This window comes from Protobothrops mucrosquamatus, unplaced genomic scaffold (genome assembly GCF_001527695.2).
Source record: "Protobothrops mucrosquamatus isolate PMUCROS unplaced genomic scaffold, P.Mucros_1.0 scaffold1432, whole genome shotgun sequence".
Classification (NCBI taxonomy): domain Eukaryota; kingdom Metazoa; phylum Chordata; class Lepidosauria; order Squamata; family Viperidae; genus Protobothrops; species Protobothrops mucrosquamatus.
This window is the reverse complement of record NW_015387616.1, coordinates 96,854-109,907: the sequence shown is the minus strand read 5'-3', so window position 1 is coordinate 109,907 and position 13,054 is coordinate 96,854. Positions and strand designations below refer to the sequence as shown.

Genomic DNA, 13,054 nt, shown 5'->3' with positions numbered 1-13,054 from the left:
GAGAGAGAGAGAGAGAGAGAGAGAGAGAGAGTATTCATATCTGATCATATGTGCTGCAGCCTTATGCCATTGCCATTGTGTAACAAAGGAAGATACATGGGTGGAAAGTGGTGTCTTCTACCTCCACCCCTTTATTATGTCATCTAATAGTGGGTGAGCATGTTGATACTTTCTGCTTCCTTGTATTTGAAAAGAACCTATATGTTGGAACACACCATGGCTTGGGGGACACACAAATTAGGTATGTAACTATATAATGCAACGTTGCCTGCAGGTTTTCTTATTTATCAAGGACTTTGTAAACCTGTCAAAAAGTCTTGCTTTTCTATAGTTTGCAAATACCTGCTCAAGTTGATTAGCCCCATCATTTAAAGGCAAAGATGACATAACTGCCTTAACCTTGTCCCATAAAGAAATGCACACTCTTTTCCCACTAGAGACCTAAGGAATGGGTTGTTGTTGTTGTATCTGGAGTCCTTCCATAGCCACTTTCAAGAAGAAATAATGTTTCAGGAGTTGTGTCTCACATCCCAGTATAATCTGGCTTTCATACAGACTCTGCAGTCATATTTAAAACATTCTGCTTCCTCATAGGAGTTTGTTTTTTTTTTAACAAATGGGCATCGCTATTTCATAAATAAATAAATAAATAAATAAATAAATAGGAATCAATAACTTTCACTGCTTAAGTCTTCTTATACCTGACAGTTCCAATAGTGTAGCTACAAAGCAACAAAAAGCTGGGGAATATTCCCAAATTTGTACTGGCTTGTTGAAAAGAATATCACTGCAATTGGAGAGAAATAACATCTGGTCTTGCCATGACATACCGTAAGCAAATGAAGCCATAGTGTTTTCTCTAACATCTAGGCCGAGTTGCAATGTTCTGTCTCCCTGTTAGAGATATCCTTACTTGACCAATTTAATAAACAACTTCTTGTTTCTTTCTTTCTTTGCTATCAATTGGTACTCTGACTGGTAAGTTCTTTTAAGGATCATTTCTATCTTATTCAAATATTCAAACTTCTTGGCATGCTCGTAAGGAAGAAACTTTGGTTATGGAGTGGAATTTTCTAGGCTTTATTGTCTTTATTTGTTTTTAAATCAGTAACTCTAACAATGAGATTAACTTGTATAAATGCTGCCAGTTAAATTCAAGCAAGCTTGATGGTGTTGAAAATGGTAGCAAGAAGTTAAGATTTTCTACCATTTTTCATATTAGCACTCTTTAGATATTAATGTCATTCTAATGAAGGATACTCCAGATGTTTCTGAATTGCTGCAGCTTCTTCTCATATGCCTATGTGCTTTTAAAGTTATTGATGCAAGAAAAAAACATAAACATTATATTTCTTGGATTCCATACGGACTGACTGTCAAATACTGTCAGATATCAAACGCAGAACATCAGATATTGATTCCAAATACAGGAATTGGACATACATCCTTAGAAAACATGGTGGAGGGTTTTCAGTGCAATTCTAAACATGTTTACGCAAAGGCAGATCTCATAGAACAGTGATGGCGAACCTTTTAGAGACTGAGTGCCCAAAAACTGGCCCCGCCCCGCTCCACCCCCCCTGGCCCGCCCCTGCTCTGCCCCCCATCCCCTGCCCCGCCTGCCCACAGGACCACTCACCGCCTCCAGGGCCCACTGCAGATCGCCCAGGCAGCCCAGCAGCGCTATGGCAGCCACACCCTCTGCCCGCGCCCTGCAGCATTAACTGCAGGATGTGAGGGCAGAGTCTTGTCTACGCTGCCTGGCTGCCATGTCCTTGGCTGCGCTGGTCCATGTGGGCCACGCTCGAGGGTGACTCTCCTTCAGGGGGGCTGCTGGAGAGGAGGGGGTCACGGGGGTCACGGGGGGGAGGCAAGGCTGGGGCAACGGCATGTGTGCCCACAGAGAGGGCTCCAAGTGCCTCCTCTGGCACCCGTGCCATAGGTTCGCCACCACTGTCATAGAAGATGCATAGAACTACAGTCTAAAAATAGTCAGATTTCTTGCAGTTGTAATAAACATTGCCTAGAAAAATGTTACAAACCTTATTACTGTTTATCAAATGTGAAATTCCCTGAGTAAAGGTTGACAATAAAAAAAGGCATTATTCTACTTACACTATGCACTATGAAGCCATATATGTCTAAGCGCTACATGTCAAAGATTTCTCAGTCCTTGTTGGTGCTATTTAGCGATCCTTAATAAAAGTTGTCCATCAAATAATTGATGAACTATTTTTGCCCTATCTGGGACAAGTCATTCCTACTTTTCTGGGCCACATTTCAGATCTTTATTTCAGTGTACTAAGGTAGTAGAGATAGTTCACAAGTGCAGTATCTTCAGCCAGTTTTGCCCTGGCTTCCAATAATTGGGTTGAGACGCTGAGCTTCCTATTTGAAATAGACACTGATTCACATATGTGCTGGGTGGATTTCACTTCTAGGATACATACTGAGTTTACACAACACTACCTTTCCATTATACAACTTTATGGAAATCAGGTTATCAAACGTAATTGTTGAGTTCACACAACAAGTTATGCCCAAACCAACCAACAAAAGAAACCATATCATGAGTTTCATATATCATAATATATTTTGTTTCACACACCATATTAAGACAATGGCTGAGATCCCATAACACAGAGGTCCCCAACCTTTTGGGCAGCAGGGACCGGTACCATGGAGAAAGGTTTTTCCGTGGACCAGAAGGGGTGTAGTTTTGAATACTACCTGTATCCCGAGGATGGAGCTTTGCTTGTTTGTGCGGCCCACTTGCTGGTATGCTGCGGACTGGTGCTGGTCCACAAACCGGGGGTTGGGGAACCCTGCCATAACACACTCAATCAAATCCATTTTAATGTACTGCAGTTTAAATGTGAGACAAATCTACCTAATAAGTAGCAGTTTTTAGCAGAAGTAATGGGGATATAGAGCAGGCATCTAGACTACTTATATTTATGTAATCTTAAGATTTTCCCAAAAAAAAATACCTGGCAAATTCCTATATACAGTACCATATCGTTACATACATGTAATATATAAAGAATGATACATATTCATTAGACTATGGTAAAATTCCAGCTGATACAATGAGACCAAATTTATAACTTATTATGTTACTTATTATGACTTACTATGAAACTGAATAAGTTTAGTTTCTCCATAGGTTTCATTAGCCATCAAAGTAGGACTAATCATTGTGCAGCACAATATAATTGAAGGCTCATGCAAGATGGGTGGAGTTGCCTCTGTCCTGTTCATCACTGTTCATAACAGGATGGTTTCACAAGGTGTAGTTCGGCTACTGAAAATCTGGATGACCGCTAGATGGCAGCAAAGAGATACCCCAAAACCTTAACTGATTTAATGGCCACAGATAGTCACAGCCCCACTTTCATCACGTTTTCTTTTATCTTAATTGGAGATGAATGAAGCCCAATATCATTTGGGGTCATAACAGCTTATTTGATCATTTAAATTTTAAAAACTTTAACTTGAGTTGAAAGTAATTATTATTATCATTGCTTTAATTATCTTCCTTCTTATTTTTATTTACTTTTGCTTCCCATTCCCCTCTCCTTCCTCTTTTTTTTTCTTCTTTAAATTTCTAACCCTGTTGGTTAGCAAGAAAATCATGATAATGTGATTATGGCTTACTTCATATGTTTTGAAAAACTAGTAACTATATTTTAAAAAATCTTTTTCACCAACTCATAATTTTAGAGGCATCAACCCTGAACTTTTAACTTGTGGGGTTGGCAACCGTAGATTGGTTTTATGTACTGGCTGCTTTGTTTATTTTGTAATATGCCCATGACTGCAAACCTCTCTGAAATTACTCATTTACTTTTTCTCCTGGTATTTTTCACTTGTAAGTAGGCCTGAGTTATAGTATCTTTTCACACTGTGCAATCATAAGAGACTGGTTTGTTCTTAGGTTTTGATGCAGAACCATCCCCCACATCTCCCTCCTTTTTTCAGGCAACCCGTATGAGTTGCATTTGTGTGACACAAATGGGCACACATTAACAAACACAGAAGCATCCAGCACTTACCACTGTACATGTTCTCATAAGCATAGGTCCAAAACTACAGTTCAAATACTGTAAGCCAGCCATTTATAAATTCTGTTCTCAGGATAAATTTAACATTCATTTTGCTTTTTGTGACCAACATAAATATATTCATGTATTTTTTAACAGTAAAGACTAGATCAATACACCAAAGGCAGAAAAGTTGGAAACACATAGGTAACAGGAGAAAAACTGTCACTACAGGGCAAGATTTATAGCATCTTTTCAGATTTTTAATTTCTGGTGGAAGGAAGGAAAGAAGGAAGGAAGGAAGGAAGGAAGGAAGGAAGGAAGGAAGGAAGGAAGGAAGGAAGGAAGGAAGGAAGGAAGGAAGGAAGGAAGGAAGGAAGGAACTGTTTTTGTGGATCCTAATGTATCAAGGTCAGCTCTGGTGTCAATGATCAGTTTGCTGCCCTTATCCCCTGCCGCTCTCTATGTGGTCCTTTGTCCCCACACTACCCCAGACTCTGGTGTTTTGAACCTTTACTTTGAATACTATTTCTTAGTATTCCTCTATACTCTCTATCAGATGCTTTGATGCAGAGATTCCAGAAGTAGAACTTTCGAGATCCATAGCAAATTACAGAGGTCCATCCCACATATGGTAATACTGTAAAAGGCTGTATCTTCTCTTTGAGTTTTATTAAGCAATTTTAAAAAAATATCCGGTAGAGATTTCCAATAAATGCCCATAGCTCCCATCAGAACGTCTTTCCTGTGGTCAATACTACACAATTGGGGGCAGAAGTTTATTAAAAAGAAATACTTGTTTTGTAGGAGGGCACTGATGGTATTCTTTATGTAGCATAGTTATCATGTTGTAAAATTACATAATTCAATGTAGAGACCATTTTATCATTAAGATACTGCATTTCCATCACTTTTTGCAACCTGTTTCTACCTGCAGCTGCCCATCTGCTGGAGCAGAAGCTGAGAAAGAAATTGAAAGACACTACACTGGAGGCAAAGCCTAAAAAATCCAGAGTGAAAAAGCTGGAAAAATCAAGCTCTGCAGAAGAAGCCAATAACACTTCAGCTAATAGTAAGGGGAGGAGCAAAAGTTTATTGTCATACCAGAACTATAGATATTGGTCCAGGAAGAGGAGCTCAATGCTGTTATCTTCTTTTTGATAGCAGACGGCCATAGAATCACTGACCTTTCAGGTCATCACACTGGCAAGAAGCATGTGGGGAAGGGTGATGGGAACTGCTACAATTACATTTGTGTCAGAAGCACCTACCAAGGGGCTTCCGAGTTGAAAGGATTAGCCGGTGACATCACCATTGCCCAAGGCTCACCCGAGGGAGCCTCTTTCATGCCCATATTATTTTCCCACCAAAGTGGTACCTATTTATCTACTTGCATTTGCGTGCTTTTGAACTACTAAGTTGGCAGGAACTGGGTCAAATTGATGGGATCTCATTGTGTCACATGGCTCGCACTTTTGGGTTTTGAACTACTGAGCTGTTGACTTCTCAATGATCTTCAGACTCAGTGTCCTAACCGCATGAGACACCGTGTCCCCTTGAAAAGATGGCTAAACCACACTCAGGGGTATAACCGCCATCTTTCTCTTTCTCCTGGGTTTCTAAAAAAAATATGAAATTTTAGTACATAGACAAATATATCTCCTTCTATCAAAGCACTTGGCAGATGAAAGTAGGATTGCTGATATTTTAATGTTTTAAGTTTACTAATTAATATTTATTTCCTACACATGCTAGATTTATATGCTACCTCAAGGTAAATATGCATCATATTCCTTCCTCACCATAATGACTGTTCTGTGGCTGAGGGTGGACTTGAACCTTTGTCTCTTAGGTTCTAGTCCAAAGCTATAGCCACTATACCATGTTGATTCTCTATAAAGTATTTCATTTAATGAGCTAACAAATATGTTTGTTGTGAAGAGCAATAAACACCTGATTGTATCTGCTGGAAAAAAAGATCTGCATATAAGTTTAGTACATAAAGGGGAAAAAAGCAAAAATAGTCAGAACAAGAGCTTTGATACAGTTTTGTGCAATCATACTATCCGTGGTATAGACATGATAGCGACTTTACAAATATACACTTGTTGGTTGTTTAAATTCTTTCATTCTTATTATGTCATAATATAAAATGGAACACTGAAGAGAAGTCAAATCAATTTAATACTTAAAGAAGCTCAGTATTTGGGGGAAAGATTGTTTAAATTTTGTAGGTGAAAAAGATGGGACTTTCAACCAACTGTTTGCCACTGTCTCATCTAAAAGAAAACAAGATGGGACAATAGCAGAAAAGAAAATCCACATGTCAGAATTGGGTTCTATTTGAATCCCTGTAGAGTGAGGAAGAGGCCATTTAAAGAGTAAGAGTAAGAGTAAACTACCCCCCCATCCATGATTTTACATGTCTCCAGAAGAGATGTTTCTAGTTTTACTGCTAAAATGCTAAGACCAAAGGTAGTTGCTGCCCAAAAGAGGGAGGAGTACTTACAGAAAGATATTTTCAATGAGTAAATCTTGACTGAAATGGCCTTCCATGGCTAGTGTGGTACTTTGGATCCCCTAATTTTATGAGAATCTCTACTGAACCTGTTAGAAAATGTTGTTTTCCCATCATGTGATCAGCTCCTAATACTACAGATGCCATATTGTAATCAAATTCATTCAGACACACATTAGCCAGGGCATATCCAAAGTATCCTGTAGCAATGGGGATATCGCCATCTTTTTGTCTCAATAATCAACGCAGTTCAAGAGAAACATAGGACAACCCAATCTGATCCCAAAAGTCAAGGTATTTGCTGCTTTTCAAAAGCCATCCCATTGTCTATATTATACCTGCACTATACCCCATCCTTCATTTCTCAAATACCTGTCTTGACTCTAGTATCTCTTCCTAAGCTGTTGTCAGAAACATAAAAAAAACTAAAAAGGAGAAGCCACGAGAACAGGATGAGAAAATCACGTATGCCAGATTAATTAAGGAGCCCAGAAAAGAGAAGGAAACCCCTTCTTCTCATTCCAGCGTGAGCAAGACACCAAAAAAGAAATACGGTAAGGTACCACCAGCTCCTGCCTCCTATGTTACAAGTAAGGACATTTCTGTAGAACAGTGTTTCTTAACCTCGGCAAGTTTAAGATGTATGGACTTCAACTCCCAAAATTCTACAACCAGCAGGGAGATGGAGCATGGAGAATGGGGCACCAGTGGGAGCGGACATCACTCTGGGAATTGAAGCCCATGTCAAGTCTGAAAAACACTGTTGCACAGGCAAGCTTGAAAAACATTGATATACAGGCTTTTTTTTCTGCCTGTAGATTTGTCCTTTGGGGGAAAAAAACTCATCACAAATGTGGAAACTGCTTTTATCATGCTTGAATTTTTGAAAATTTAAAAATATTAATTTAATCACCAACCTGATGAAACTGACAAATCCTGAAAGTATAGCATTTCCCCAATCATGGGCACCTGTGTGGTATGGTAAAATAAAATCAAAATGGCAGCCAGAACAATGTAATCACATATAAAATGTGTTCCAGGTAAAGAACATTAAAAAAAAAATAATCAGGCTGAGCATTGATCACAAGATTGTGGTCACCATCCTGTTTTTTGAGCACACCTAATGGACATCTCTGTCCCTAATCTATCCAGTAGCACACATGGAGTGAAAGTATCATGCAAAATTTATTTATTTATTTATTTGTTTGTTTGATTGATTGATTTATGTGCTGCCCATCTCGTCTAGAGGCAACAAATTAGATAAATATAATTGTGAAATTGCAGTAATCTGTGAACAAATTCTTCACCACTATAACAATAGCTACTGCCAAACAGAACAGGAATATTGTTAGCTCCACTACTAACAGAATCTATCTGTATGCAATACTTTTCTTCTGTTTTTCCCCCTTTTAATTGCTTAGAAGCCTTTGCCTTTTTATTTTCTATCTATTGACCTCTACTTATTCAAACTTTTAGAGGATTCTGACGATGAAGAGGAGGAGGAGGAAGAGTGGCAGGAAGAGGAGGAGTCTGAAAGGGAAGAGGCACCAAAAATGCCCAAAAGAAAGCTTCTCAAGGGTACTTCATTGGACAAAACTAAGGGGAGGAGGACCAAAAGTAAAGGTGAGTCTCAATTTCAGGGTCATTTATGGGCCATAGACAAGTTGGCTTAGATATGGTTTCATCTCCATGAGACTTCTATAGTTCTCAAGTGTAGACGAAAACTATTCCCCAAAATCCTTTGGGAAATCATACCCATAAGCTGCTATCTATTGTATAAATATAGATATAGCTAGAATGAAAAGCTTGTTTCTGTTTTCTAGTATTTTGGATGTGTGGACTTTTCAATGGGCATGTTTTTAAAACTGGTTAAATTATTTTTTAACTATTGTGGAATTCACTTTTTAAGCTACTACTGTTGCAAGTTTAGTTAGACAAAAAGAGTGGAATTTTTTTATGACTTGGGAGGACCTCCACAAATCTAATGCCGCAAATAGGCCTAAGGTTCCACACAACATGGGAAGAGATTCATAACAGCAAACACTGAGAAGATGTAAAGCGAGCAATCACTTTCCTCCTCTGTAGCTAAAAGTGTAGCTTCTTCTCTCACTTCATCTAAATGTTTATTTATTTAGCCATATTAGGAGCCCTGGTGGCGCAGTGGTTAGAATGCAGTATTGCAGGCAAACTCTGCCCACAGCCTGGAGTTTGATCCTGATGGGGCTCAAGCCTTCCATCGTTCCGAGGTCGGTAAAATGAGGGCCCAGATTGTTGGGGGCAACATGCAAATAATGTTTACATTATTGCCCAGAGAGTGCTGTAAAGTGCTATGGTGTGGTATATAAGCCTAAATGCTGTTGCTATTGCTATATTTGTATCTTATGAAATCTACCCCTCCTGGCTCCATTTGGCTTATGGTACAGAAAATTACAGCATGTGAAAATGAAATTAAAGGAGATTAATAAATACAATGACTAATACTGTTCATAAAAATCTATCCCTAAACTTACAAAGACCTTTCTGCTTGGATGCCCTTGGAGAGGAAACATGTTTCTTGAATTCATGCTCCAAAAGAAGGCGACTACTTTTGAAACAGTAACAGAGTTCTCTAAGTCCCAATCCTCCAATTTCCTTCAAGGTGGGCACCTAATACATTCTCTCCATGTTAGGCTGTGCAAGATGAGCAGATTGTACTTGGAGAAGAAAGTCTGGAATGAATGATGAATGAAGATCTGGAATGCAAGAACTGGCTAGTCTAGAGAAAAGAAGGACTGGGGTGACATGATAGCAGTATCATGAGGGGCTGTCACAAAGAAGAGGGGTCAACTTATTTTCCAAGGCACCAGAAGGCAAGAAAAGAAACAATGGATGGAAACTAATGAAGGAGAGAAGCAACCTGGAATTAAGGAGAAACTTCCTAACTGTGAGAACAATTAACCACTGGAACAGCTTGCCTTCAAAAGTTATGGGTGTTTCATCACTGGAGATTTTTAAGAAGAGACTGGACAGCTACTTGCCTCAAATTGTATAGGATCTCCTGCTTGAGCAGGGGGCTGGACTAGAATACCTCCAAGGTCCCTTCCAGCTCTATTCTGCTTGATTAAATGAAATGAGTGCCCCATCTATACTGGTCCAGAAAGCTACTGACTTGCAGGATGAACTCAGCTCAGCAAGCAGACAGATAGACACACTCTACCAGCTGCACTTTCTGAGTTATTCCACGTGAAGCAAATTGCAGTCTTCTGAAAGATGACAAGAACATGAGTCATAGTCCTCAGCACCACTTATGTCATAGAATAATAGAAGAGGACTTCAATTAAATATTGTTTAATGTTTATTGTTCTTCCTGATACATACTAATGACTGTAATTATATTTGATTATATAGTGATATTGTTCAGATATTTGATGCAAAATACCGGTGATAGACCATTTTCTGTCTGGAAAACTACTTTGTTATTTGAGTGAGGAGGATGAACAAATGGAAGATTGCAACTTGAAATGAAAGAGGAATACATGATAAAGAGTATGACTTAACAAATGGAAACAAACAAACAAACAAAAGCAGTTACGTATCTGTACAGGTTATTCTCAACTTATGACTGGTTGCTGAGCAACCGAAGTTATAACAAGTGCCCCCAAAGCTACTTATGACCCGATTTTGAAGTTACGACGGCTGCACACACCCCCTGGTCATCTGGTAGATTTTCAGAGCTTGGCAACCAGCTCACCTTTACAGTCATTTGCAGTAACTTGAGGTGACATGACCACAATTTTTTTTCTTTTTTGCCAATTTCTAGCCTTTACTTCCAGTTTCTGACAAAAAACATCCCTTGGTTAAAATGGATTTGCTTAATGGCCATAGCATTCCCTTAATGACTCCACCATTCACTTAGCTGTGGCATTAATTTAAAGACCACCACAAGAAATACTGAAAAATCTGGCATCACCTTTCGACCATAAAGACTTATGACTATAATTTCAGGCTCAGTTACACTCATAATTTGAGGAATATATGTAAAACTAAGAGAAAGGTAAGGAATAACAGGATGGAATGAAAATAGTTTGATTTTGTGGAAAGGAATAAATTAACTAACACCCGTAGGAAAATGAAGGTATGTTTAATTATGAATGAAAGGCTTAAAAGGTATGTCAGAAAGTACTTAGGTTGTTGTGAATTTGCATGAAAATAAGAATCCATAGATTGAAAATACTTGCATGTTACCTTCCAGTGAATGATGATAATGAAGAACCAAAAGAGGGGTTTTTTTTAGCAATTATGCCACATTCTTAATGAATACTATTGGGGTGGGGGGAAACGGGAAGATATTTTCTGGTATATGACATGAATGAGTTGAGTATGGATACAGTGACTGGATAATTCGAAGACCCAAGAATGAAATATGTTTATCTGTGGAAGAGGAAAGAACATAAATATTAAAATGTGATTTATTTGATTGCTTATGATGAAAGACAAAGATAATTAAGGATTTAAGAGTGATGAGAAACCTGGATGTGAGACAGACAATTTCTTGGTAGCATCAGGAGATGAATTTGTGAAGTAAACAGGAAAGGAAAAAAGAAGCAAAATAAGCTAGAATAAGAGTTAAACGACCAGAAGAAAAAACTTGAATGGTGATTTTTAAGAAATTAGCCAATGCACTACAGGATCCCAACAGAATCAATGGAAAGTGGATATAAGAAGTTGTGGATAAAAGTGAATATAAGAGGTTGTGAAAGCAGCTTGGCACAGAATGAAAATAATTATACTACACTGTGCCATAGAAGTGTGTGGAGTTACATGATGGGTAATATGAAAAATGATACTTGGTGGAATTGTAAAGTGAAAAGAACTGTGGATGAAGAAAATGCCTATAGCAGAATGATAGTTTAAAATGAGAAAGAGGAAAAGAAACAATATTATATAATATGTATGTAGAGAAGAGGCTTGCAAAGTACGTAATCAAATAGAAAAATAACAAAGTGCAGGGTCATTTTGAGGGGAAAAAGGTTGCTCCAGAAATAGGTGAAGAGGGTTAAAGAAGAATTCTCCAACAGAGTATATGACATTAAAAATAAAAGTGACAAGTGATTTGAGATGAAACTAAAAAGAGAGGAATGCTGGATGGAACATTTTAGAGATATATTGGGATGGTTGCAGTATCCCTGAAGAGTGGATTTGAAGTCAGAAATTCTTTATAATTGAGAAAAAGAAAATAAAGTACCTGAACACTATGAGACTATTGAGAAATTATAAGACTGCAAATGTGCTGTGTATTTGGGAAATAATAAATAAGGGAGATGGTTTACTTATAAGGTGCCTATATGAGTCGTTGAAATGTTTGTGAAGCCTGTGTCATGGTTCCGACAGATGAAACTCTTCAAAAGAACTTCGAGGCATTGTTTACCTTAAAGTAATCTTTTATTCAAGAAACAATCTTTTATTCAAGAAACAAATTATTGGCACTACATGGTTGAAACCAGAAACTTAATTCCCCTCCCGTGGATACAAACTAAGAAAGTGCAATTCCCTCCTCCAATAAACAGTCATAAATCACATTCCCCGATTAGCTTGAATTGCGGGCTTTCTCCACAGCTCTCCAGCCCTCCAAAACACTATCAGCTCTAGGCCCAATGTCCATGGGTTCCCACAACTTAAGTTATTATTGTTATGACTAGCTGGACTCTCATCCCTATTCCCCCTCCCAGCAGCAACTAATTCTAAAAGCAATAGAGAAAATGGCTGCATTTCCATTTGTTGTCAAAGTAAGAACATCCGATGTTAGCAGCGTTGACAGCCTGGTTTTATGCTTGACAATTGGCTGTTGTTTGACTGTACAAAGGAAAAAGTAGCAAGAGTGACTGTAACAACTATAGGAGGACATATTTCTTTCTTGTGTGCATTATTTTTTTTCTCATTCTCTCTCACTTTCTTTTTTCCCCAAATTCTGTATTCTGTCAATCAGTTATTTTCAAGATTCTGTAGCACTTAAACCTGAAAGTTTTGGTTGATATGAGGCTAAAGGAATTATCATGAATGTACAATGGCCAAGTATCTTACCTGTAAATTTCTTAATATTTGTTATGCATTTTTGATAGATACTAAACTCAGTACAAACAAATCATATAATGGTATATAGCAGGGGTCTTCAAACTTGGCCCTTTTATGACTTGTGGACTTCAACTCCCAGAATTCCTCAGTCATAAAAGGGCCAAGTTTGAAGACCTCTGGTATATAGCATGATATATAAATCCAGTTCATCTAATTCCTATTCTCATTCTTTCACCTTGGACAGGAAACAAGGCTGAAGCTGGTGTCAAGGCAGGAACTACCAAGACACTGAAAAAAGACTCAACCTCTGTTTTCCATGTGAATGAGGATAACAAAGGCAAATGTGTCAAAAGCAAAGGTGAAAGGCTTTACATCCGTATTTGCTCCACTGACCTTACAGGCCCATTGTCCAACAATGCACCTCTCTAATAATATGGGCCAT

General features: G+C 38.3%; 1 protein-coding gene across 1 annotated transcript in view; it reads left to right on the top strand.

The window, feature by feature from the left end:
- Window positions 1-13,054, top strand: part of TULP1 (TUB like protein 1) — a 36,650-nt gene that overhangs the window by 5,112 nt on the left and 18,484 nt on the right. The window contains exons 4-8 of the mRNA XM_015821942.1: window positions 4,580-4,661; window positions 4,981-5,115; window positions 6,963-7,115; window positions 8,038-8,184; window positions 12,857-12,970. Of these exons, the coding sequence (XP_015677428.1) occupies window positions 4,580-4,661; window positions 4,981-5,115; window positions 6,963-7,115; window positions 8,038-8,184; window positions 12,857-12,970 (631 nt within the window). The remainder of the gene's footprint in view (window positions 1-4,579; window positions 4,662-4,980; window positions 5,116-6,962; window positions 7,116-8,037; window positions 8,185-12,856; window positions 12,971-13,054) is intronic.